The sequence below is a fragment of the Passer montanus genome, unplaced genomic scaffold (genome assembly GCF_014805655.1).
Source record: "Passer montanus isolate IOZ18808 unplaced genomic scaffold, ASM1480565v1 scaffold25, whole genome shotgun sequence".
Taxonomy (NCBI): Eukaryota; Metazoa; Chordata; class Aves; order Passeriformes; family Passeridae; genus Passer; species Passer montanus.
Window position 1 is genome coordinate 11,801,763 of NW_024367149.1, and position 27,328 is coordinate 11,829,090.

At 52.8% G+C, this 27,328-nt stretch overlaps 1 protein-coding gene across 1 annotated transcript; it reads right to left on the bottom strand.

The window, feature by feature from the left end:
• Window positions 1-133: 133 nt before the first annotated feature.
• Window positions 134-25,966, bottom strand: WLS (Wnt ligand secretion mediator). Its single transcript, XM_039711587.1, has 12 exons — window positions 25,783-25,966; window positions 14,225-14,497; window positions 8,991-9,115; window positions 8,403-8,564; window positions 7,522-7,658; window positions 7,004-7,172; window positions 6,749-6,846; window positions 6,181-6,244; window positions 5,828-5,971; window positions 4,484-4,567; window positions 2,854-3,007; window positions 134-2,272 (listed from the first exon to the last, which is right to left on the bottom strand). The coding sequence occupies exons 1-12, from the start codon at window positions 25,886-25,888 to the stop codon at window positions 2,163-2,165; spliced, it is 1,626 nt and encodes a 541-aa protein (XP_039567521.1). The 5' UTR covers window positions 25,889-25,966; the 3' UTR covers window positions 134-2,162.
• Between the last annotated feature and the right edge of the window lie 1,362 nt (window positions 25,967-27,328).

Here is a 27,328-nt window from a genome sequence, read left to right on the forward strand (position 1 = left end):
CCTTCCTGTAATTAAAGGGGTTCCAGGAGAGCTGGAGAGGGACTTTGGATGAGGGTCTGGATGGACAGGACAAGGGGGAATGGCTTCCCACTGCCAGAGGAGATTGGAGATGAGAAGAAATTCCAACAACAAATCCACAATATTGTATATTTTATTTAAATTAACAAAACTACATGTTTTCCAGGTTGCTTAAAGCATTCTGTAAAAACTGAACTCAACCTAAACAAAAAAAAAAGGATATATTTTAATAAGACCCAGAGACTATTTCCGAGACATATGAGTTGGGCTGAGGAATGAAGAAATAAAAAACCCACACACGCACGCACACGCGCCCCGTAAACAAATTGTTAGTGTTTGACACAGAATTTGGTTTGAAAGCTGCAGCTCCCCGTTCGTGGGGAGCAATACAAAACGCAACGCTATAGTCTAAGCTGGAAAAGAACCCACGGACACAGCTATGGGAACAACATAAATATCACGTAAGAACCCAAGGGAAAAGGGATGGTAAAGTTGCAAAGTCGAGCTGGGAACGTTCCGGGTTACAGGGATGTGCGTCAATTTAATTCACTTCTAATGGAGTGGCTACTACAGTAGGAACACTGCTTGGAGCTGCTCTGCCTCCAGGGGCAGGGGAAGCTGGGCATCCTGGGGAGGGCAAACACAACAAACGGAATTGCTTTAAGGAAATCCAGTAGGAGCTGCAATCAATACACGGGGAGCAGGCCTTTGGCAGAGGGGTCTGCCTGGTGTGACACATCCTGACTGGAGGAGCCTCATGTGATGGTGCCCAGCAATCAAACCCATGCAAGGTGATCTTGTGCTGCGACCCTCTCTTCTTTCATGGTATAGAGCTTTAATAAAAGGATGAGGGTAAATGAATAAATTCTGGGGTGGGAACTGTTATGGTACCTGGAATTGTGATGGTACCTGGGCTGAACCATCTGCCTCCCCTACAACGCTTCAGCAACACACAACAGCAGCAGATTCTTGTCTTGTAGTCCAGAACTGGGAGGGTGATTACATGTTACCAGCAATTAACACAGACATTTGCTCCTGCCTGCTCACTGCCTGCTCACGAGGCTCTCTGGATGCTCCGGGCCATGGAAGGTGTGCCCTGAGCAGCACAGACCCTTCCCCACTGTTCACTTCTCTGAACAGGGCCCAGCAGGGCTCAGCTCAAGCCTCCACCCCGGATCAGTTCCCACTCCCGTCTCTTTGCCAGAGGCCTCCCAGCACGGGGCTGAGCCCGGTGCTGCGTCTGCTCTGGGAAAGCAAAGATCCACATTAGTGCGTGACCAGCGGATCCTTTCAAGTCCGATAATCCCTGGAAGAATCCAGCTCTGCTCCAGCCTGGCAGCGCACAGAGCGAGACTGCTCAGCTCCCAGGGATGCACTGTAACAAAAGGGGAAGGTGGAGGAAGCCACAAAAGCAGGGGAAGCCAAAGGGAGTGAGAACAGGGAGGAGCTGGCTGTGGGATCAGCCAGCTGGGAACTTGGGTCAGGAGCGCTCTGTTCTCCTGGAACTCAGCTCAGCACCCAGGCTGGCCATTCCCTGTATCCAGCAAACAGCTGTAAAACCTGCTGAGAAAGCAGCCGCTGCTTCTACTAAAGCCTTACTAACAGCCTACTCCTCTCCCAGCTGTGCTTCAGCCAGCGACAGAGGGAGGCTGCAGGGCTGCCCCAAAGACTCAGACAAGGGTCAGTACAGCTACAGTGGTGGAATTAAATGCTTTTACAGCAAGGCTCCCCCCAAAACCAACACCTCTCGTAAGTTGCACGCAGGAGCAAACCCAGAGTACTGAGCACGTGCTCCTGCCTGAGCTCCCTGCAGCAGCTTTATGCACCAGCACACCCAGCAAAATCAAACCAGCCCCACTTCAGCTCTGCCCCAGCCCCACATCCGGACCTGCGACTTTGCAACCTCAGTGCCCTTCCAGCAGGGTTTACGTGCCCGAGTGTAACACAATATACACAGCCCTCCCCCCAGGAATAACTACACCATAGTAAAGAGTTACAAATGTTCTGCTCGCTGTGGCTGCTCTGCGAACGCACCAGGGACGGGTGCTGGAGGAGCGGATGCGGCCGGAGGGGTCTCCAGCCAGAGGGACTCGTGTGTCCTCTGCTCCCCAGCCCAGGCCGGTCCCTGCTGAGGCACCTCCGTGTCACTCCTGAGCCTCCTTCCGAGCCAGCTTGTACACCTCCGTGGGCCCGTCCACGTGGGTGATGGTGGTGGTGAGCTGCAGCTCCTCCCCGCTGTTCACCCCCAGGTCACCTGAGAAACAAAGGTGTTCCATCAGTGCCGTCTCACAGTAAAATGTGGGACTATTCCGAAGGAAAAGATCCACTTTATTCCCTCCAGCTGCTGAGATGCCTAAGCCACGGACCAGCGACTTTCCTATAAATTATTTTATTTACAGTTACTTAAATAGAAGCACAAGAAACACATTGAGGGGCCAGAGCATGTCCAGAGAAGGGAACGGAGCTGGGAAGGGGGCTCAGCCTGGAGAAAAGGAGGCTCAGGCAGAACCATCTGGCTCTCCTCAACTCCCTGACAGGAGGGTCTATTTTCTCCACTCCTCATCCCTCCATCTGAGCTACGCATTTCCATCTGGGCAGTGCTAAAAGGCACAAAAACCACCCCAAAGGCTCCAGCCAGCCTTGGCTAAAAGTCAAACCTGTCTAACCCAGCCATTAATTCAAATGCCTGCTTGGAAGCCCAAACCATCATTTGCAAAACTTTTCAAGGCGCTGAGTGTGCACTTGGGCCAAAAAAAAAAAAAGGCACAGAAGGCACCCCCTTCTTTGTACCTCTGTGTCCCCATGAGGGCCCTCGGGTCATCTGGGGACACTTACCATTGGACTGGTCTTCGCCGTAGTTCTTGTGGGATGGCGCGTACAGGAACATGAGGGCGAACACGTAGAGATTCCACATGCCATAAATGCCCGTGAAGAAGGCGCTGTTCACCTGGATCGTCATGTCCCCCCACTTCCAGTGGCCTTCTGTCACCTGTCCAGGGAAAACAGACACGGACAGGCCATCAGGAAGAGCAAATTCCCTAAAGGCACAGCCTTGGAGTACATCAGTGAGAACAGCACCAATTCAACAGGACGGAGGAAATGGAGTGTAACAGGTTCAGTGAGGCAGAAGTCAGCCTGGGATTCTCCTCTTCAGGCTCAGTCTGCAGGGACAAAATGCTCCTGACAAAGTGATTCCCTCAGGACTTCTGCAGCTCTGATGTCTCATTTACTGTGACCGAACCCCTGCCACAAGCATGTGCTCAGCACAGATTGGCACACAAAGGGCACTACCTGGGGACTGACATCCCAAAACATCCACCTGCTAAAAATAGACCTTTTATAGCAGGAAAACCAGCGTGAATAATGGGGGAATTGATGTGCTGAGCACGGCTGGCTGAGGAGGAGCCAGGCTGACAGCACCAACCTGCCACATGCTGAGGGCTGTCAACATCCACGAAAATATCATCAATATTAATATTCCTTGAAGATACACAGGCTGCTCAGGCTGCAATGTTGCTTTCTGTTAAAGAACAACATAAAGGCCAAGAGGAAAACTACAGTAGCTTAAAAAGAGAGCCATGGAGATGCTCTGAGGGCTGGAACCCCTCTGCCATGCAGCCAGCCTGGGAGAGCTGGGGGTGCTCACCTGGAGAAGCAAAAGATCCAGGGAGAGCTCAGAGCCCTTGCAGGGCCTAAAGGGGGTTCAGGAAAGCTGGAGAGGGACTGGGGACAAGGCCTGGAGGGACAGGACACAGGGAATGGCTCCCACTGCCAGAGGGCAGCCATGGATGGGATATTGAAAGGAATTGTTCCCTGGGAGGGTGGGCAGGCCCTGGCACAGGGTGCCCAGAGCAGCTGTGGCTGCCCCTGGATCCCTGGCAGCGCCCAAGGCCAGGCTGGACACTGGGGCTGGAGCAGCCTGGGACAGTGGAAGGTGCCCCAGCCCATGAGATGGGCTTTAAGGTCCCTGCCAGCCCAAGGCAGTCTGTGACTCCATGATTCAAGCAGTGATAAAAGCTCATTTGTACAGAGGTGACATCGGAGCTCAGGACAGGGAAGGTTGGATGGTACAGGTACAGCTACTGCTGGGCACAGCAGGGCTGCAGTCAGGCCAGGGAAGGTTGGATGCTGTCACATCTCCGTGGGCACACAAAGCCACCCAAGTGTTTGAGTGTGAACAGAACATTTTCCTCTCGCTCAGTTCTCAGAAATGACTAAAGCCTGTTGGCTGATTCCCGCACGGCGCGGTCCCAACGCTCCCCGGGAGCCAAGGGCCTTTGTGCCGGCTCCAGCCTCAGCAACTGCATGGCAGAGCTTCAAATAAACCAAAACAACTTCTTCAAAAGCAACTTGTTATCAAACGTGCTCAGAACAGGCCAGTCCTGTCTGACCAGCCCCGAGCGGCGTCGGGAGCGGCTGGGAAGTGCGGCTGATGCTCTCTGGGGAGCCCAGAGCCACCCCTCACCTGGCTCACGATGAAGAAGATGACGGTCATGGCTGCACAGGCCAGGGTGATGAGCATCAGGAACTTGAACCTAAAAATCAGCCCCTGTTTAGAGAGAAATGTCACTGGTCACATTAACAGAATCCACAAAACCCATTTTTGGTTTTAGGATAGACAAGACACGAGGATAAAAAATAAAAAATAAAACAAGGGTCCAACCCACGAAACCCCAAAGCAAAACAACCTCCACCCACTCCTGTGCCGTGCTCAGCACAGCCCATATCCTCCGCTCCCCACACGTCTGCGCTCCTGCCGGAAGCTCCGCGCGGGGTGGGCACGTCTGGACAGCGCTGCCTTTCCATGACATTTGCCCAGTGACTGATTGAGCAGCAGTTAATTCAGTGGACGAGGTGGCACGTCGGGTGTAAAACAAACACGTGGTGGGGTCGGTGCCCCAGCGTGGGCTCGGGGTCTCACCACACTCATCCTCACCCCCAGCCCGGCTGGGAGGGAGCTGCAGCGATTCCAATGCCTGCAAAACCTGGCTGGCCAGCACAGAATGGAGATTCCGAGACAAACTCCTCGCTGGCAATCCCACTGCCCACCAGCCCTGCTTTCACTGGTTCTACATTTTTACTTACAAATTCTTTTGGTTTTGGGTGAGTGCGTGGGTTTTTTTAACCTGGTTCTGGAATTTAGGTGGAAATGTCAGTGTCTGCGTAATTACCCTGCCACGCCACGACAACAAAGGACTATTAATTTAACTCTTCCACACCAGATCTGTGCTCCCCAGATGTTTGGATGTGGAGTGTGGCAGCAGCAGCTCTGCACCACAAGCTGAACCCCTGTGCCTCCTGCTAGAAGGAAAAACACTCAGTATCTGCTTCAAATTCTTTCAAGTCCAGTTTTCTACATTTTTATGTGCATTCCTGATGAGTGATAACGACTTGTTTAAAGAAGAAGTGACCATAATTTAACAGAACGACTTTGGGGATAAATATTTGCACCCCTGTAGAAGCAAGTTAAACACTGAGAGTAAACTCCTCAGGTTTGGCAGTAGGCAAATCAGGTAGGACAGAAAAGCATACAAAATCATGGGCTAAAAATCGGGAATGATGGGGGGAATGTGGCGTGCTTTGACCCTCCAGCAACTTTGTAAGGAAACGACAACCCCAAAAATCCAAATTTATACCGTGAAAAACTAGATGGTCTTAGCAAGGCCACCCATTAAACACAAAAGTTAATATTAGAGGAGGAGAAATGGAAGTATGAGGAGGTTATGGATAAAGGGGGTCTCAGAACAGACTCTGAGGCCCAAAATGTCTTTTAAAAACAAGGAATCTGTGCCCCAAGGAGGACTCTTACCTCGTAGTGAAGGCGGCGAGCCTTGCTCATGGCAGGGAGGCTCGACTGCTTCCCACTGATGTTTCTGAACACTTGGAAGACCATGAAACACAGGAAGAGAAAATAGAGGCACAGGCAGATCCCTGCGACTATAATGAAGGCCATCTGTGCAGAGCAAGTTAAGGGAAAATGGCACAAACTAACAGGAAATGCTAGAGAACTTTATCCAGGTGATTCCCATATTCAGCTCCCCAGTGATCTCCTGCAGTGCCTGAGCCACCCCCTGCTCCCCAAAAGCAGGGAGTTTGCCCACACCTCCCAGGGACCTGGCAGGAGGGAGCACCTCCCTCTCCCACAAACCAGGGGAAGGATACAGCCAGCTCCGTGCCCACCTCGGTGGTCCAGATGCTGTAGAAGGGGTTCTTGAGCTGCACTCCCCTGTAGAAAGGAGAGAAAAGACCAACTTTCAGAGGGCCCCTTGTCCGCTCTGCAGCCTGGGACTCGCAGAATCAGGGAACATCCTGAGTTGGAAGGACCCACAGGATCACTGATCCAGCTCCTGCCCTGCACAGACACCCCAACAATCCCACCCTGTGGCTGAGAGCATTATCCCAGTCCTCCTGGAGCTCTGGCAGCCTCGGGGCCATGCCCATTCCCTGGGGAACTGGGCAGTGCCAGCACCCTCTGGGGGAAGAACCTGTTCCCAAGGTTCTGCAGGGGAAAAGCCAGCTGTGCTGCTTTCCTGTGTGGGTGAGAAGAAGGTGAGGTGGGAAGTGTTTCCACAGCCAGCACACTTGGGAGCACCCGCAGGAGCCTGCCCTGGCTCTGGGAGATGGGGCTGTGCACCCAGCCATGGGGCTGAGCTGCTGCTCCCTGCTGCAGGAGGTGGCCAGGAGCCCCTGCTCTGGGATGGCCGGGCCTGGGCAGTGCAGCTGCACCCACCTCTCACACATGTCAAAGATGAAGAGGCAGAAGGAGCCCACAGCAATGGGCCCAACCTGCTTCCAGTAGCCCGAGAGCCGATTCCGCTCGTTCTGGTCCTGGTCACCAGGTGGGGAGGAGGAGAAAAAGGAAAAGCAAGTTAGCCTGAAACCCCCTCAGCTGGTGCACGTCCCCCCAGCATCATTCCCAACCATCAGCTGCCAGGTTTTCCTGGAAGCGGGGCTGGAATCACCTTCCCACGGGGGTGGTACCCACCATCATGTGCTCCCCGCAGAAGATGATCCAAAACGAGAGCAGCATGGCATAGAAGATGCCCTGTCGAATGTCTCCAAAGAGCAGCATCCAAGTCCAGTCAAATCCGATGGAAAACCACTCCACGGGGATGTTAATGAAGGTCATGGAAATTCCCAGAGCAAAGATGACCCTGGAGAGGCACAGACACCAGCTCTGCACATCCCAGTGTGCGAGGGAAGGACAGAGCCCCAAAAGCCAAAGCTGTGTGTGGAGAGCAACAGAAGGAAATCCAGCACTTTTTGGGAAGTGTCACCTCCTGCCACCAAACCCGCTAGGACTGAGCTCCTCAGAGCAGCTCCTTTTTCTCCAGGGGTTTAACAGGAAAGGAAAGAGAACCTGTGGAGGTCTCCAGCTCCCAGTGTGCTGGGGTAGAGGGAGGGGATGGAGAAGACACAATTCCTGTCTCCCAGCCATGGGCTCTGCCTGGGAGCAATGACCCCCTCAGTGGGTCCCCTGGGCCACCACGGGCCCCTACTCACTTCTCCAGCAGGACGGGGGCACGTGTCATCAGCGTGATCCTCCTCCAGTACCACACCATGATGATCAGAATGCTGGGTGTCAGGAAGGTCTTCATGGCAAACCACACCTTGGTGAAGCCTCCGTTTTGATGGATGCCCTGAGGAAAACCAGGGTGCAGGGTTTGACATCATCACCCTGTGCTTCTCCTCATGGAGTGTCAGGAGAGGCACACAGGTGGAAGTGCATCCCAACAATGGTCTGGCCAGTGATGGACAAAGAACGGGTGCCCACTGAGCCCCCAGGCCACCTGGGCAGGTTCCAGAAGGTCTGAGAACAAATGCCAGCAGACACAGCTTCCATGGCGAGGGAGAGAGGGAATTCTGACACAGCATGGAAAAAGCTGGCAGAATCACTCCCAGACAAGTAACGAGATCCTCATGGAGCCAAGTCACCCTGGTGGGAAGAGCATTGGCTCATTAACGTGTTTCTCCAGCCACGCGTCCTCCCACCGCTGTCTGCAGCCACCGCAGCCCTGGTGGGAGGGCTCCAGCTGGGAAAAGCATCCCTGCTCACCCAGCCCGAGGGCAGGCAGAGCAGGGATCACTGACAGCCGTCCCACACATGGCCACAGCCAGCTCCAGGGCAGACCAGGCCTGCTCTGAACCCTGCTGTTCCTCCTTGGCTCCTATCTGCAAGAAGGACCCTGCATCCCAGGCAGACTGCGGTGGGAAGCACAGGACACAGGGAGCTCGGAGCCTTGGGCAGAGGAGGAGGCCCAGGGAGGGCTCCTGAGAGGAGCAGGGCATTCCCAGGGAGGAGGACAGCTCTCCTGGAGGCAGAGGAGCAGGGGCAGGAGCTGCAGCAGCCCGGGCACAGACGGCAGGGAGGCCGGGGCGCTCACCACGAGGCGGATGTCCTTGATCTCGCCGATGCCCACGTTGATGCCCTTCCTGTCGTTGACGGGCAGGCGGATGTTGATGAGGTAGTACTTGTGTGCCACGCTGCCGATCTCCATGAAGGGCAGGAAGTCGCAGTCGTAGTGACGGCCCTCGGACTCCACCGTCTGCAAAGGGCAGAAGCACTCAGCCCCGGGGCCAGCACAGCACACAGCCCTCCAGCTGGGAGCTCTGCCAGCGCCCAGAGCCTGTGAGGGAGACAGTGCCCCAGGGACACCTCTCCTCAAGTTCTGGATTGCCTGGGATCACTGAGTAGGTAAGGTGTGACCTCAGACAGGTTCACATTTCAGGCTTTAAACGGGAGCCTTCCAAGATGAACCCTAACAGGAGGTGGAAACCAGGTGGGGATTGGCCTTGCCTCCCAAAAAAAAAGTGACAGGACAAAGAGAAAAACGGTCTCAGGTCATGCCAGGAGAGGTTTAGGTTGGATATTAGGGAAAATTTTTTCATGGAAAGGGCGATTCTGTAGTTCTGTGATTGGAAGAGGACAGCTCTCACTCATCCCCAGCCCCAGTGTCATTCAAATTCCTTACTTTGGGAGAGCCAAAGGTGCACTTCAGCTTCCTGATCTCTATGGCATGTGCTATTTCCTCCCAGTCATCGAACATGTCGTCACGATAGGCCAGCGACACATCCAGGGTGATCTCTGCGTTTTCCTCTGCAACAGCAAGGAGACAGGAGGCTAAGAAGATTCCCAGACTAATTAAAAAACACGACACAAAGTTCCTTTATGAAGGTCATGAACAAACTGAAGCTGAGCTATGATGGCCTAGGTGGGAAAAAACTCAGAACCAGCCACACACAACAGCATTGATGTTTTCTATGTGTCTTGTTTAGTGCAGTTGTTCTACAGAAGGGTTTGGAGCTCTCCCTTCCTCACCCACAGAACATTTTAGAGCCCTCCCCTGCTCCTCCACGCCTGCCCTGACTTGTTCCTGCCTCTGCAGATGGCCCAGCTCGCACGCCAGCGACACACACAGAGCTCATGGCCTGGCCAGGTCACACACCCCTGTGGGACCAGCCGCTCGTCCCCTCCTGGTCGTGTGCACAGTGACAGCCTGGGGTACACCTGCTGGGAAAGGTGCTCCCGGCAGGACACTGCCAGGGGGTCCTTGCTGCCAGGAGGGACCGGGGCTGGAGCAGGCTGGAACAGGCTCACTGAGGAGCAATAACCGAGTGAGTTCGTGCACTGGAGCAGCAGCTGAGGCTGCCAAGGAGCAGCAACACGTGTGAAAACGTGGGGCAAGTCTGTACCAGCTCCACCAGCTGGAAACTCCTCCTGTTTACCAGACACAGATCCCAGGGAAGGCTCTGAACGAGGAACACGCTCCAAAATGAGCATGTGCATCTTACAGCCCAGCCTCCTTTTGCAGGGCACCAAACCCTTAACAGCCACAGCTGCTGGAAAAGCTCCAGGACCATCCACTGTGGAGAAGTGTTGGGAGATGGCTCCAGAACCTTCCACATTGGAGAAGCGTTAGGAGATGGCTCCAGAACCATCCACCATGAAGTGTGGGGAGATGGCTCCAGAACCTTCCACATTGGAGAAGCGTTAGGAGATGGCTCCAGAACCATCCACCTTGGAGAAGCACTGGGAGATGGCTCCAGAACCCATCTTTTCAGCTATATTTTTGTTGGGAATACGTGGTGGCACACTCATCCCACCGGATGGGAAGGGGCGTGGATGGGATCTGTGGCTGGTAGTTCTATTTTTACAGCCTTTGGAGGTGGCTGGGTTGTGCATCTGATGTGGACACTGCAGGATTTTTCTGAGCATTTTCTGGTGCATGTGATCTGTACCATCCAGATCCATATGCAGCCCCTTTCCAGAGCTGCCAGGAGTTGGGTTTCCATGAAACACGAATTTGCCATCTCAGATCCGCTGTTTAGGAGACCAGCAAAACAGATAAATGGGAACATAAGGTTGAACTTGGCCCGGCTAAAAAGAACCATGAACTCCATTTCAGAAGCCATAAAACCAACTGGAATGCTTGGGATTAAATCCAAGAAAAACAGCTTTCAGTATTTCATCTTTGCAGTCCAAATGTTGCTGCTGCCATGGAGTATGAAAACCAGAAGGCAGAAGATGAACTGCTGCGTGCTTTTCCAGGCCAATGGATTAGAGGCTCCCTCTGGAATTCCATCAGTCTCTCTGCTGGGGTGACACCTCCCCTTGGAAATGAGTTTTGTGCAAAGACCCTTCAGGGCTGTCAACATAAAATACAGATATATCCATATATTTCAGCACAGCAGACTGATGGCAGAGCTGTGTTAGTGGTTGGACTCCATCTTAGAGGTCTTTTCCAACCTAAATGATTCCATGGTAATCCTATGCCAGCCTTCCATCAGCAACTCCCATTGTCCCTGAGGAACAAATGAGGACAGTGACAGAGAACCAAATCTTCAGAAGATTCGTGCCTTATTCCCATTAATCACATGGTGAATAGGCAATTTTCTGGGGAGGGGAGAGTGTCCTTTTCCTGCACAGCATTAAACTGAGAGGGAGCAGGAGCAGATTTATCAGGGATAAATCCTTCCCTGGCAGGGTGGGCAGGCCCTGGCACAGGTGCCCAGAGCAGCTGTGGCTGCCCCTGGATCCCTGGCAGTGCCCAAGGCCAGGCTGGACCCTGGGGCTGGAGCACCTGGGACAAGGGGAGGTGTCCCTCCCATGGCAGGGGTGGCACTGGGTGGGATTTGAGGTCCTTCCAACCCAAATGAGGACAAGACACGCTCCTGGAGGTTTCCCAGCCCTCAGCTCTGTGACCCTCCCAGTGAGGGATCCCTGCTCATGCTCCAAACACCACCAGTGTCATTCTTCCCACTGGCATTTTACTGCCCAGGAGCTTTTCCATGAATCACTTTATAGGACAATACTTGCCCAGGATATCTTCACTCACATTACAATGGCCTAAAAATAGTGGAGTTGTTTCAGGAGGGGGCTCTGTGCCAGCTGCACACTAACTCAGCTGGCTGGGGAGAAGCCTATGGCAGGCAAGCAGAAATGCTGGAATTATTTCCATTACACTTCCATGCTTCACCAGCTCCCTAAAATTACAAAACCTACCAAAAAGCCCAAGGCTGGATGAATTAGAAAGGGAGGCTGCAGCACTCTGCCCTCTCACTGTACACAGTTGCTTTCCAGCTGTAAAGAAACTCCATCTCCTTGCTCTGGCCCCCTCCTTTCCCAGTTCTGGGAAGGGGTTTTAATAATTGAGTGCACAATGCATCAAGAAAGGAAAGGGGCAGCACAGATATAGCCTCTTCCTCAGAGGAACAGCCTGAGTCTCTCCCAGCTTTCTGGGAAAGATAAACTCAGCTTCTAAACATCTGCATCTGAAAAATCTGTGTTTCAAAACCACTGCAAGTCCAGAGGGCATTCCCAAAGTGCAGGGGACTGGGGCTGGCTGTTCCTCTAAAGGTGAGATCCCACAGGGTATTCCAGGAGGCTCAGCCACTGCCAGGCTCTCTCAGGGCACCTTACCAGGGCTGCCCTTCCCCTCTGTCCCAGAAAACCCTTTCTGGCTGGATGAGGAGAGCTGACACAGGTTCTGGATGGGGAGAGCTGACACAGGACTGACTCCAGCTCTCTGTGGATGAGGAGTCAGCACCATGAGTCACCAACATTTCCCAACAGCCACAGCCCAGCTGCCCCTGCCCCAGGAGGGTTTTAGCATCCAGCACCCTGAAAAACCTGAATGCAGGTTTACTCTGTGCCTTGATCTTGCTTAGGAATGGCAGAGGAAGAGGACAATCAAGAGCCTTGGAGGAAAAAAGCAGGAGACAGTTTGATGTGGCTCAGAAACCTCCCTGGTGAAGGCCAAGGGGAACTGGCAGAGCCCAGGACCCTGCACAGCACCTTCAGAGCCTGCAGTGGAGCTACAGGAGTCAGGAGAGCAGGACGTGCCCCAGGCAGCAGCTTCAGGAGGATAAATCTTGTGCAGCTCCCAGCAGTGCTGCTTTCCTGGATGGTCTGGGGCAGCTCCAAGACAGTTTTCAGGACAGTGACCAGAGGCTTCAGCAGCTGTGGTGCCTTCCAGGAGTGGCCCTGGTTTGGCACCAGCCCCTGCTGGCATCGGCCACAGCAGGAGGAGGCCTGGAGGGCTCAGAGCCCCATGGAGAAGAAACTTGAATTGTTGCTTTAAAGAAAAAAACTGAGGTTATTTCACATCCTTATTGCTGTCCCTTTCGAGGAGCTGATCCCAATCACCTGATCAACGAGGCCCTTTCATTTAACAGCAGGGGACAGACACACACATGCAATGAAATTAGCTTAACAAGTCTGCTGTTTGTTTCTGTAAGAGCTCTTACAACACAATCTAGCAAGCAAGAAATGTGTTGCTTGTTCCTGAGATTCTACACTTAATCTACACCTGCCTTCAGCTTGGTACAAAGTGTTGGACAATCCCCAAAGCTGCTTTTTATTAGCCAAAGGGTGGCCCTAGATGAGCTGTTCTGCTCTGAGATTTCAAAAAAACCCTCCCACCTGTGCAGGACTCGGTGACTGAAGGGCACAAAGCTGAAGCAAAGGCTCTGCTCTTGCAGCAGAAATGCTGCCAGAGGCTGGGTTAGCATTCCAGCAGCCTGCTTCAAGGGCTCAGCCAGCTCCTGACTCCAGCATGGTGGTTCAGCTTGAAAATCCTCAGGATAAAGAGCTGTTTCCCTAATGCAATCATCTGTCCAAGTAGAAGGAGGTGAGGCCTTAATAAAGGCACAAAGCTGCTCTCTCTGTATTTCAGAGATAATTACAGGGATAAGAACAGAGGTGAAAGCTTTCTACAATCTCATTTCTAACTTATCTTCGTGGTAATGCATTAAATCATCCCTCCTGCATCTCTACAAGTGCTGAAGGTTAGACAGGGCTTGGAGCAGCCTGGGATAGTGGGAGGTGTCCCTGCCCCTGGCAGGGGGTGGGACTGGAGCTCCGAGGTCCTTCCCAACCCAAACCAGTCCAGGATTTTGGGATAAATAGCCGGAGGAACAGTTCCACGCTGAGCAGGAAGGGGTCAAGGACACAAAGATGGCTAAAAAAACTCCTAACCCCAACTAACTCCTTGAACTGATTCCACCCCACAGCTCCAGCATGGAGCCAGCCCCACAGCCAGGCTGGAGCCAGGGCAGCAGCTCCACACACCCAGCCCAACCAGTCTGGAAAGCAAATTGTTTATTCACTGTAGCTTACAGTTAGAGAGAGGGATTTTCCCCAGACACTTTAAAACATGCAAACACATGGACAACTTCCCTTCCAGGGAGGGCCAGAGCAGTCCTGTCCTTGCTGCCCTCAGCATAGTTTTGCAGGTTTTAGTGCAGGACTATTTCTGAATTTTGGGGGAGTTTTGTGTTTTGTGTGTGTCAGGGAGGGTGTTACATATTTATTTAGTATTTATATAATAGTTTCAAAAAGAGAGAAGGGAAATTAAAGTTAGATATTGGGAAGGAACTCCTGGCTGTGAGGGTGGGGAAGCCCTGGCACAGGGTGCCCAGAGCAGCTGTGGCTGCCCTGGATCCCTGCAGTGTCCAAGGCTGGGTTGGAGCAGCCTGGGACAGTGGGAGGTGTCCCTACCCATGGCAGGGGTGGCACTGGATGGGCTCTGAGGTCCCTTCCAACCCAAACCAGTCTGGGATCACCAGTTCCCAGATTCAGGAAGTGCTCCAGCACCACCTCACTGTGTGGCACCAACACAACTGACGGCACGAGGTACAAACCCCTTTAGGGGAGGCACTCTGGGAAAAGAGAGCCAGGCAGCAGCTCCCTCTGCCCGTCACTTACTGAGGTCGTTGTCCATCTTGAAGGCGATGTCCAGCTGCATGATGAAGAGCATGAACTGGAACCAGGGGCTCATCTCCTTGCTGGGCAGCGGGATGTGCACGGCGAACACGATGTCGTTGGCCTCGATCTGCCGGCTCACAGCCTCGTCAAAGTCCTTCAGCTTCTTGCAGTGGTTGGGTCCCCAGGGCATCAGCCACTTGGTTTTGTGGTGGTTCTTCCTCACGTCAATGCACTTCACTGACATGTAGGGAACAGCTGTCGTGGGGCTGGGAGCTGGCAATGCAAGAGAACCACACTTGTAGCATCTGCAGACATCTGATACAGCGGCTTCCCCACCAAAACTCACAGCTCCCCGCTCCACTCTTTGAAGGCAATTTAAAACAAATGCACCCAGTGCTGCTCCTTCACAGCTCTTTGATCTCACAGTCAAGTAATTAAGTTTATTACATCCACAGATGTATTACTGACTTTGTAGTGGGATCAAATTAGGATTAATTGAAGAGCTGGGATCTGCTGGTTCAGTCTCAGATACCTCGGTCACACAAAATCAGCCTGATTTACTGAAATCTTTTCCTTTCCCTGTGCTCACTCAAGCAAATCCATATAGAAAGTATGTACCCAGATAAACCTGGATGGATAAACTAGTCCCAAACCTCGTGGTCCTGCAGGGCAGGGCAGGATTTGCACCATGCAAGGCCACACATCTCCTCAGGCAGGAATTTTCCTCCCAGGCAGTGAGTGGCATGGGAAGTGGGACTCTGCAGAAGGTGATTTTCATGTTATCACCATCCTCATTCTGATCATCCAGGACTTCCCTTACAGATCACAGCCACCCAAAAACTCCAGCAGCAACAACAGCACCCTACAAACTCCCAATATTCCAAGGACAACAAGCCCAGAGTGAGCTTCACCGTCCCTGCCAGGGCTCCTGGCTGCCCCCAGCCCCACACTGCTACACCCAGATGATTCAGCCCTGGCTCCCCTGTAATTTGGGCACAGCAGGATCATCCCAGGAGCTCTGGAGCCGTTTGGGATGGCAGCCAGGAGCCCTGAGGAGCACCTTGCCCAGCGTGCCACCTCGGCACAGGGTGACAGCCACACGGCTTCCCACGGGCAGGGAGCGGTGACTCAATGCCAGGCAGGAGGAAGTTACTCAAAAGCCAAATGTTTATGAACTGCATTTTTTCCATTTTTTCACAGCACTGAGTTTCTTCCAGCTCCAAAGGCACAGGGATGCCGGGATAAGGGTGGGCTCCAGGGGACTGGCATCAGCAGGTGGGTTCATGGTTGGACTCGCTGACCTTAGAGGGCTTTTCCCACTGAAAGGATTCAGGAGTGCTCCCAGATGGATCTCAGTTCTCTGACCTTAGAGGGCTTTTCCCACTGAAAGGATTCAGGAGTGCTCCCAGATGGATCCCAGCTCCTGGGATGCATTGTTGCACTGCTGCATCCCAAACCTTTGCTGCATGCAGCAATCACACAACACTCAGACATTAAAGCAACCCCAAAACCAAACAAGTTCTTGATACCGGAATCAGGACATATCCTGAATTGGAAGGGACTCATAAGGATCATTGATCCAGCCCCTGGCCCTGCACAGACACCCCAACAATCCCACCCTGAGCATCCCTGGCAAAACCCTCCCGAAGCTCTGACAGCCTCAGGGCCGTGCCCATTCCCTGGGGAGCCTGGGCAGTGCCAGCACCCTCTGAGGAAGAACCAAACCCCAAATACTGCATCAAGAAGCAGCAAAGTAGAATAAAACAAAGCACTCAACAAACAAACACAAATGAAGCTGCAAGTCCAGGGTTACAGAACTCTCACGACGTGCCCATAGCACATAAAACACTGCAATAAATGTTGATTCCTCCGCCGTGCCTCGATGCAGAGCCCAATAACCACAGCTAGAACTGCAGCTGGAAGGGAATATCAGGAATATTGCTGCGAAGTAAGCCAGGCATTTCAGCCGAGCTCTCTGAGCTCTTTAACTCTGACACATTCTGGGTGATTTCGAAGGCATTTCTGAATTAAGAGACAGCGTTCCCTCTACAGAGAAGCCGAACGTTTCTTGCTTTGATGCAACTCATTATAGCCATAAATACATGTTTTCATCACTGCCTGATTATGATTTTAAACACTTGGCACGCTCCCTGCAGCCTCCCCTCTGCCAAAGTTACAGCTTTGAGGAGCATGAGACAATTACTATACATATTCCTCGTCGGGAATTGCACACCAAACAAACGTCGGCACTTGGCTTCCATTACTGATTTGGCTCCTGGCCCATTAAATCCAAGGGAGCGTTGAACCAAGTGGAAAAAAAAATGCTTTGTGGAGCTGCAGCCAACTCAGCCAAGAGCATTACAAAGTGCTATGCAAAACAAAGCTCGCACCCAGGGATTTGGGCTGTGCTGTGGTGCCAAGGGCTGCCCCAGCCCCTCTGCCCCCAGCCCCACAGATCCCAGGATCTCTGTCAGCCTGTAAATAATTGAATAATTGAACAGCTCTGTGTGCACAGCACAGTGCACCAGCCTTGGGCTGCCTGCTGCCACGAGAGCTGCAGGAGTGCAGGTACCACTTGGAGCAGGAGGGGAGCAGAGCTTCCAGAGGGAGGTTTGGCAGGAGCCAGGGCAGTGCAGCTCTCTGGGAGCCAGCTCAGCCAGGAGCCCCAGGAGCCATGGGGCAGAGACCCCTCGTGCCAGGGGGCTGGACACCAGAGTGCCAAAAGCCATGGGCAGGAGGTGCTGGAGCTCCCAGCAGGATCACAGACTGAAAGAGACCTTAAAGTTTGTCTCATTCCAAAGCCCTGCCATGGCAGGGACACTCTCCACTCTCCTAGGGTGCTCCAAGCCCCAGTGTCCAGCTTGGCCTTGGGCACTGCCAGGGATCCAGGGCCAGCCACAGCTGCTCTGAGCACCTATGCCAGGGCCTGCCCACCCTCATAGGGAACAATTCCTTCCCAATATCTATTTATCTAAATTTCCCCTAGATTTCTGCCTCTGCATGTCCTCCAGCTGGGCCTCCAAAGGTGCCCAGCTCACTGCAGAAATCCCAAGCCTATCCCAAATTACAGGAGCAGCAGATCCTGCTGCTCCCTGCGATGGTTTTAGCCAGCAAATACTTGGAAAGCTGGACACCTTCACCAGCGTGGCCACCAGTGTCCAGGGAGGCTTGCCATGGACTGCCAGGGCCACCTCAGCCGTGTCTCACTGACTGAAACAGCTCCTGCACAGAATTTCACCCTTTCCATTCAGCCAGGAGGTCAGGGCAGGCTGCTCGGGGCCTGATCCCACCAGGACAGCAGAAAACAGGGTCCAAGGGGTTTCCCTCAGGAGGTAGTCCTCACAGAAAGAAAACCACACTGCTTCTCTGGTTTTAGACTTAAATCTGGGTTAAAAAAAATGACCGAGACAAGTGAGCTCAAGTTTTTAGCATTTTTTGAGGGGGATATTACATACACCTAGGTTTGGGTAAGAGCCACCGTCACTCAGTATTTTAATTTCAATAAATTCAGCAGATCTTCAAAAAGCTCCTGTGATGAAGCTTCAAACACCTCCTTCCTCCTGCCCTCCAGTTCCAGGAATTCCACGCTCTCTCTCACCTTGGGAATCACATCCTGCACCTTCTCATGGCAGCACCTCCAGCACTCCCATTAACCACCGACCCTTGCTCCAGCACCATAAACAAGCCCTTTGGAAACTCTCAATTGCATTGTGTCCACACTGATTAAAGGCTGAATCCCCCTGACCTCGGGGGGATTTAACTTCTCCCGGCACCGGGAGCATTCTGCTTTTCTACTCAATTACCCCCTTCGGAGCCAGCCAGCACTTCCCAGCGAGCACACACAAAGGGCTTCTGCTTCATTACCCTAAGCGACTGCAGGGTAGGAATAAACAAGCTAATTTATCATGGACAGACCCAGCTTTTCCAGCTGGAACAGCCAGAACCTGGATAACACCATATATGCACTCAGGATTATAAATACGTATTTATTGCAGAATGATTTTTTTCTGCCTCCCTCTTTCCTGACCTCGCTGGCACCAGTTTAATAAACTTGAGTGACACAGAGATTTTAATTACTATTTCTTTGATAGTTCTTATTTCACAAAGCTTTTTGGAACATTGCAGCAGCTTTTATATGCAGAATAATTGCATATTTAAATAACCCCACTGCCTACTGGTAGCCCACTCCCCTTGGGAAAGGTTTTTCTTCCTTAAATTTGACTTCAAGCTTTATCTAGACCAAAATCCTTCAAAGCCCCGGGGCACCAATTCCATCCTGATTTACGGTGGGAGTTTCCAGATATCCTGTTGCAGCTGAACACCCATATTTCTGTTGTTTCAGAGACATTTTATCAGTTCTACATGTTTCTCTGTCTTTTTTTTTTTTCAGTCCATAAAAATGAACCTGTCCAAACCATCAAACCCAAGTTTGCTGGATCAGAATGGAAACTTTGAGGCTGCCCCTGGATCCCTGGAACAGGGACAGGCTTGGAGCAGCCTGGGACAGTGCAAGTGTCCCTGCCATGGCAGGGGTGGGATAAAATGGGATTTAAGGTCCATCCAACCCAAACCATGCTGGGATTCTGTGACTCCCCAATCCAGTCACATATTGCTGGGTACTCTCATGTCCCAGGGGTTGGTTTTTTTCCTCAAGGTTTGTTCTCCAGTGCATCTTTGCTACCAGCAAAGCCTCTTCAGAGCAGCACAACCTGAAGGTTTTTCCCAAAAAATCAATTCCCAAGGAGCTGCAGGAGCAGCAGTGCCCACAGCCCTTAGAACTGAGGGAGCAGGGGATTCCCAGCCCCCTGATAAGCAGCCAAAGAGCTCCTGGGGAACAGAGATAAGGAATTATTCCCTCAGCCCCAGGCAAGTCACAAAGCAGGGAAATCTTATGAGGCACAACTTGCTGGGAGAACTGAATGAATGATCTCCATAATTCACATCCATATTCAACAGCAGCAATGAATACAAATGAGGTGAGCATGAGTAGAGCTCCCTAAATGCAGAAATGGATATGCTAACATATTTAAAAGAAGAGGGGAAAAAAGGAGGTAAGACTGATTTCCTGATTGCTACAGAGAGCCTGATCTTCTTGCAAGTCAGTTTTCCAGTGGGATGAGATGCATTTCCTGCAACTCCCAGCCAAGGTACGAAATCCCTGCACACAGATCCCAAGGAGCAGGAAGAGCTGTTGTTATCCAGCAGCTTTTCTCCTGAGCCTGGCACTCCCCAAGATAAGATACCTTGGAAACTGCCCTGCTCAGATATGCGAGGAATTTCATCTCCATGTGAATGGGCCAGGCCAGGCCCTTCCCCACTGGACACCTTGAGCCTTCAAAGGCTTTCCCAAGCTATCAGGGACTTCAAAGGCCACAAGTGTTATTTGCCAAGGAAAAGGCTTCCTGTGTGGAGGTTTTCCCTCTCAAAGGGAAAGGAGGCAGCAGGAGCAGTGCTTGGGAAGAGCTCGGGTCACATTTTAATCAGCAGAGGGGGAGCAGCAGGAGGACTGACCTTGTCACCTGAGCTCTCCCAGGTTTGGTTTGGAAGCGATGCAGCTGTGAAAAGAGACAAACCCAGCAGCTCTGAGGATTCCCAGCTCCTCGGGCCCCAGCACTGCCATTCCTGCCTGGGAACTCTCCATTTCTGCCACTTTTGCCCATTCAGCTACAGTTACAGCTCCTCAAAGGAAGAATTGAGCAGACCTAAACTAAACAGACATGACCTTTCGTGTCTGCTTTCTCCTGGGCTCCCAGCGCCTGTGCCAAGGCTGCAGCACTGCAGGAATGTGCCTATACACAGGATCCATTGGCATTCATGGCCACGGAGCACCGACCAGCTCCTGGAGAGGCCCTGCATGAAAGGAAGTCAGGCACACAAAAATGTTCTTTATCCCCAGCCTGAAACACTCTTTCCTGTCCGTACCTTGGAAATCCAAGCGCTTTCCCTGTCAAAAGATCAGCTCAGCCCGAGGAAGGTAATGAAATCCCAGGAAAGAAAATGAAATCCTGGAAACTGGGGGCTCAGGAGCCAAATCAGACATTTAGATAATGAGCTGGGATTGTGGAGAGCTGCTCAGCCATGGCCACACATGACTCATTATCTCTCCGGGCCAGACACACAAGGAAGTTTGAGCTCCTCCAGTCACAACAATTCTGTTTTTTCCAGCCTAAGCCAGGGAAGGGAGCAGTGAACCTGCACCTCCTTAATCCATCCCCTCAGCCCAGAGGACTCATGTGCTAAATAAATCCCTCCACTTTTCCAATCAGTTAAATTTGTACAGTGTATGGGTGGGCACTGGACTAGCAGCACTTCCCTGGACCACAGAGAGTTCTGCATTCCCTGTGCTTCTTTGAACCAAGGATCTGTGAGTGGGGATAAGGCATCCTTGGAACCATGGAAGTTTGAGTTGGAAGGGATTTTTAAAGTAACTCATATAAAATAAGTCATTGAAAATTCCCTTTCAAAAAGTTTTCAAAGCTGGGATGTTGCTGCACAGAGATCTGGGTTTTTTTCTTTTATATGTATATATAAAATAACTTTATATATGTATATAAAAATTCCACCATGAAAAGGCAAATAGGAAGGGACATTAACAGCTTCCCATAGAGAAAGATAATTTGTAATCAAAAGCTTTGTTTTCCAAACAACCAAGAGGCATCAAACCCACGTAAATCCAGTCAGATCCTGCACACACAGCTTCCACCCTGGCAGCTGTCAGGAGGACACCGGTGTGTCCCAGCCCAGCTTTGGCCTGGAGCAGTCATGGTCACCTCCACTGGAGCATCCCAGCCAAAATTCCCATCAACAGGCACAGCCAGGTGGAAGCTGCAGCTGGTCCAACTGTGGAACCAGAAATTGTTTAGGTTAAAAGCCCTTTTAGGCCAGGAATTGAACTGTTCCCAGCACTGCCAAGGCCACCCCTGCCCCATGTCCCCAAGTGCCACATCCACAGGGATGTTAAAGCCCACCAGGGTATGGGGACTCCACCCATGCCCTGGGCAGCTATGCCAGGGCTGGAGAACCTTTCCAGGGAGGAATTTTCCCCATATCCACCCTGAGCTGCCCTGGCCCAGCCTGGGGCCGTCCCCTCTGCCCTTTCCCCTGTTCCCTGGAGCACAGCCCGGCTGTCCCCTCCTGGCAGGAGCTGTGCAGAGCCACAAGGGCCCCTGAGCCTCCTTTGCTCCAGGCTCAGCCCCTTCCCAGCTCCTCAGGGATTCTCCAGCCCCTTCCCGGCTCCCCCCCGGATTCTCCAGCCCCTTCCCAGCTCCCTCAGGGATTCTCCAGCCCCTTCCCGGCTCCCCCCCGGATTCTCCAGCCCCTTCCCAGCTCCCTCAGGGATTCTCCAGCCCCTTCCCGGCTCCCCCCCGGATTCTCCAGCCCCTTCCCAGCTCCCTCAGGGATTCTCCAGCCCTTCCCAGCTCCCTTCCCTTCTCAGCCTCTCCTGGGGCTCCAGACCCTTCCCACCTCTGTTCCGTGCCCTGGACACACTCCAGCCCCTCGGGGTCTCTCTTCTTCTGAGAGATCCAACACTGTCCCAGCACTGGAGGTGCAAGGTTTGTCCTCACGCCTTGTCCAGGCTGTCAGAAGCCTGGTGGCATCCCAGGACAGCCACACTGGATGCAGGAAAGGCAGAGCAGGCAGGGGCTCCCGGGAATGCTGGCGTGCCTGTAAATTATCATCAGCCCCATTCCTCACAAACGATAACAGAAACCATTCCTGGTGATCCCAGTCTCCTGCAATCCACACGTGCCATCATTTACAGCAGGATAGTGGAGACAAGGCTGCATTAGGATTAATTTTGTGGATCATGTTCTATCTCCCACTGCTGCATCCCAACTGAACACATCACACAGAGCCCAGAAGCGTGACCTTTAAACAAGATGTTTTCCACGAAGGGAGCAGACACCAGCAATCCTGTGGGGTTTCAAGTAGTGACAGCCCCACTTCCTGGAGCCAACAGTTCATTACCAAAGCACAGTAAAGAAACAGCCCAATAAAATTCTCTTTTGGGGTGTTTGCTCCCTTTTGAGCTTTGCAAAGGTTCCTCCACACACGGGGACTCCACCATTGCCCTGGAGAGCCTGCAGCAGGGCTGGACAACCTTTTCCATGAAGAAGTTTTCCCAAATATCCAACCTAAAGCTCCTCTGGCACAGCTTGAGGCCGTTTCCCCTCATCGTGTCCCTTGTTCCCTGGGAGCAGAGCCTGACCCCCACCTGGCTGCATGCTCCTGTCAGGGAGCTGTTGGCACAGGAGCTTCCTCCTGCCACAGGAATTTCTCCCACCCCTGTGCATCTCGTGCTTTGCCAACAGACAGCTCCCAGCAAATCCCACCTGAGAGCTGATAAGGTTCCTGCTGCTAAATAAAAGAGCTGTTGGAAACGTGGAAGCTGCACCAAAACTCTGGCATCACACACTGACTGCCCAAAACCGAGCTGGGAACCAGCAGTGGCAGAAACCCCCTAATGTAAGGAAAATCAGCTTTGTGGTGGTTGTATCAGGTACCAGCGTGCTGCATTTGGGTATTTTGGACTGGCACGAGGGATCTGTTAAAATAGAGCACTTAGTCATTGTTTTGAAACATGACCTAAGTGCCTGCGAGGGGAAAGGCTGGCTGGGCTGAGCAGCCCTGTCCCACTCGTGTACGTATTTTGGGTTGTCTAGACCTGGGCACACCAAAATAACCGGATTTTGGTGTCTGTTGGGTGCGCTGCATCCAACCAGAGCGGGGCCACCGTGTCAGTGCCACCTCTGCCCCCAGCCCACCTGGTGCCACCCCTGGCAGCAGCTGTGGGGTGGCACTGGCAGCTCTCCTGGCACGGCTCTGATCCCTTTGGAACGCCGGCCACCGACCTGCTGCTCACCAGAGGAGTCTCCTTGTGGGAAACACCACACGCTTGGGAATCCCTAAAGGGGTCAGGCCCAAGCTCCTGGATCAGAGTTTCCAGGGATGCAGGGAGCCCAGAGCAAGGCAGGTTCCCAGGAAGGGCTGCTGAGCCTCCCAGGCTGTGTGCCACCCTGCCAGATGTTGGGGACCACACCTAGCTTACACATGGAACGTAGTGTGTCACAAGCACCAGATATCCCTGGATGTGCAGCTCCCAGGAGGGCTGGCTGGGAGCTGCTGGCTCGGGGATGAGCCTCTAAACTCCTTAAATGCATCAGAAGGGGTAAATGCTGCAGAGGAAAGAACAGTTTGGGTGATTGATTAGAGTAGTTTGATCTGAGGGAGGATCAAAGTGGGGACTTCCAGAAATTAAAGAACTTTTGGGGCGGCACCCCCTAGGACTTGACCACAGCTAGAAGATGCATTTACTCCAGCAGGATGGAGTGACTGAGCTCGTGCAGGAATTCCAGCAGGATGCAGTGACTGAGCTCGTGCACGGCACTGAACTCAGCCCCAAATCCCTGTCCCTGCTGGCCCCGGCCCATGCAACCTGTCCATGCCCCACCTGGGAGACCCCTCCAGGATGGGAGGGCGCAAGGTGGATGCCCAGAAGCAGCACCAGCCAATAAAGCAGGGCATAAACCAGCTGGAAAACTGAACTAACATAATTTAAATACTTTAATCTCTGAACCCCTTCAAAACTGAGCACAAACATTTGTCTTTTCCCTGTAATGCCAACCACAAACATCTGTTTGTCACATCTGTCCCCAGATGCCAGCACAAACAAGGCTTTCTGAGCAACACCTTTGAAAAAAGCAACTATTTCAATTTAGCAGCAAGAAACTGCTAGAAAAACCCTTCTAAGATGAAGTCTGGCTTCTCTGCACAGCACAGGCCAAGGAATCAGCAGTGGGTTCAGTAACCTGCTCTTGAACCAGCTCTTAAAGAGGAAAAAAAAAAAAAAAAGAAAAAAGAAAGGAAAAAAGCTAATCCTGATAAATTTTGTGGGGTTTCAGGCCTGCAAGAGCAGGAAAAATGAGTTTTGGTCAATATGTGCCAGCGACTCCCTTATGTCGGAGGTGAGGAAGTAAGAGAATGAGGGAAACTGAAGCGTTCCAAAATTATGTTTAGCGGAATTTTATGGTTATTAGAGGCTGATAATTCAAGGCCACGAAGGCAAAGCACTGATGGGCACCAGGAGCACAGAGTCTGCTTCCTGAGGAGCGGCCGGAGCTATTCCCTCGATCCCTCTCAAACAGAGAACAGCCCGAGTTTGTTCTCCCAACCAAGTGCAACAAAGTTTCGGAGTGCATTTGCCCCCGATTCCTCCTGAGAAGCCCTGCCGGGAGGAAGGGCTGGGCCCCTGCCCCGGGCAGCGAGGGATGCCCCGCAGGGCTGGACAGCCCTTCCCGGGCACGAGGGCAACATTCCCACCCTGCAAACGGCCAGAGCAGCCACAGCCGTGCGCCCATCATTCCAAGGAGCCGGCGCAGAACTCAGCTGCTTTCTAGTAAAAGAAAAAAAAAAAAAATTTAAAAAAACTCCCAGGACTGCCCCAAACTCGCTCTCCTCCATCTTCCTCCTTCCATCCCCCAGGGAAAACTCTTCTCGCCGCAGGGCTGTGTCCCAGTTCCCATCTCCCTGCATTGGGAATGCTCAGGGATAAACAAACACAATCTGGGCTTTCGAGTGCCCGGTGCGGAGCTGGGGACCCCAGAGCCAGGATGAAATCCCTGCCTGGGCGGCCACGAGGGTTTTGCACGGGCAGGAACAAACCCGGGCCGAGCCCACGCGGGTTTGAGCTCCTCCTGGGAGGGACCGGGAATGGGGGAAGCTCCTGCAGCAGGAGCGGGAGGTGGGACGGAGGGGACCCGTCCTGACAGAGCTGGGGAGGGGGGACCCCTCCTGGAACGGGATCGGGAGGGACTGGGGGGGATCCCCCGCAGAAACGAGCCCGGACAAAGGGCGAGTCCCGAAAAAAACCCAGAGCTGGGACCCCCTCCTCCCACCAGACATTCCCCTTTTTATTTCCTTTTTTTTTTCCCTAGATTTTTTTTTGTTTTTGTTTTTTTTTGCGAGCCCGGACAAAGGGCGAGTCCGAAAAAAACCCAGAGCTGGGACCCCCTCCTCCCACCAGACATTCCCCTTTTTATTTCCTTTTTTTCCCTAGATTTTTTTGTTTGTTTGTTTTTGGTTTTTTTTGTTCTCATTCTGGCAAGGGGGGAGGTTTCCTCCCGCGGCCGATTCGGAGGCCGAGGCACGGGGAGGTGCAGCGCCAAGAAGGGAGGAAAAATCCTTTTAAAAAAATAAATTATTATTATTTTCTAAGCCAACTTTGAAACGCGAGGCTCCCTGCGCGTTCCGTCGCCATACTGAAGCTTTCCCACTTCCCTCTTTCTTTAAGTCCAGGCTGAAACCAGGCCAAAAAAAAAAAAAAAAAAAAAAAAAAAAAAAAAAAAAAAAAAGAGAAAGCAACACAAAAACTTTTCCTTGGCCGGCTCCCCCCGCAGCAGCCGCGGGACGGGCACAAAGGGCCCGGAGCCGGGATCGCTCGGCTACAAAAGCGGATAATGAGATCATGGGAGCGAGTCAGCGATACTGTAACCAGCACTAAACAAGCGGGCAGCGGCGGCAGGAGGAGGAGGAGGAAGGCAGCGGCCCCCGGCACTCACCGATGAGCCCTCCCACCAGGAAGGCGATGACTTGGAGCACGAGCAGGATGCCCCCGACGATGCAGAGCTTGCGGGTGCTCATGTTCTCGATGATGGCCCCGGCCATGCTGGCGGGGCGCTGCGGGCCGGGGCGCTGCGGACGGAGCGGGGGCCGCGGGCAGCGGGCGGGCCCCGCTCACCGGCACCACCCCGGGATCAGCCCCGGCCATGGCAGGAGCGCCTTCCGCCGTCCCGGGCTGCTCCAGCCCGGCCCTGGGCACTGCCGGGGATCCAGGGGCAGCCACAGCTGCTCTGGGGATTCCATCCCAGCCCCTGCCCAGCCTGCCAGGAACAATTCCTCATTCCCAATATCCCATCTACATCCCCCTTTTCCAGCTTACAGCCATTCCCTGTGTCCTGTCCCTGCAGGCCTTGTCCCCAGTCCCTCTGCAGCTCTCCTGGAGCCCCTCCAGGCCCTGCCAGGGGCTCTGAGCTCTCCCTGGATCCTTTTCCTCTCCAGCCTGAACTCACCATCACGTTTTTCGCAATGCTCTCCCATCCCCATGGCTCTGGGCAATGCTTTGTCCTTCCCCCAGCCCTGTTTTGACTCACCCCAGTTGCTCACCTGAGCAATTTTCCCCATTCTGCTCCCTCCATCTATCCCTGTTTCCCAGAGGAGGATGCTGTGTACCCATCCCACCCTCTGGAAGCTGCTGGCCTCCTGCTCTGGGCTCTGTGTGCTCACAGAGCCCTTTGCATGGGAGCTCATCACCCCTGGCCATCACCTTTAGCAGCAGGACAAGGGGAAATGGATTTAAACTGAAGGGGGAGAGATTTAGATCGGATATTAGGCAGACTTCTACAGTGAGGGTGGGCAGGCCCTGGCACTGATGCCCAGAGCAGCTGTGGCTGCCCTGGATCCCTGGCAGTGCCCAAGGCCGGGCTGGATGGGGCTGGAGCACCTGGGACAGTGGAAGTGTCCCTGCCATGGCAGGGGTGGCACTGGATGGGATTTAAGATCCTTCCCAACCCAAACCACTCTGGGATTCTATCTCTGGTTTTTGTTTTCTGGATACCATGAGGATCTGTGTTCTGCTCCCTTTTGCATATGGAATGCTGGGTGCAGAACATCATCCTGTATGACTGAAACTAGGCAGGGAGTTGCCAAAACACTTGAGAACAAATAAGCCGTGAAAGGAGACCACTGATAACAACAACACAGACAGGAACAAAATGAAAGACAGGTCAAAGATGTAGAAGCACAAACCAATAATGAACTAAAGCAAAAAAGCACCAGGAAAAAGAGCTGGGAAGGACTCCAACACACCTTGACCATTCAGTGTAGGAGCACTGTCTGTACTCAGAGTTCTGTTGGTAGATGTTAGGAACAATATAACTTGTGATAACATGGGTTGGGACATGGGCAGCAGGAACAACTTCAGCTATTTTGTCACTGCAGGGCAGTTTAATCTTTAAGAATATTGAGAGTTTTACCTTTTTGTAGTTTAGTCTTAACTTTACTTTCACATTCCAGTTCTGACTTCATTGTTAAAAATAGCTCCTAATG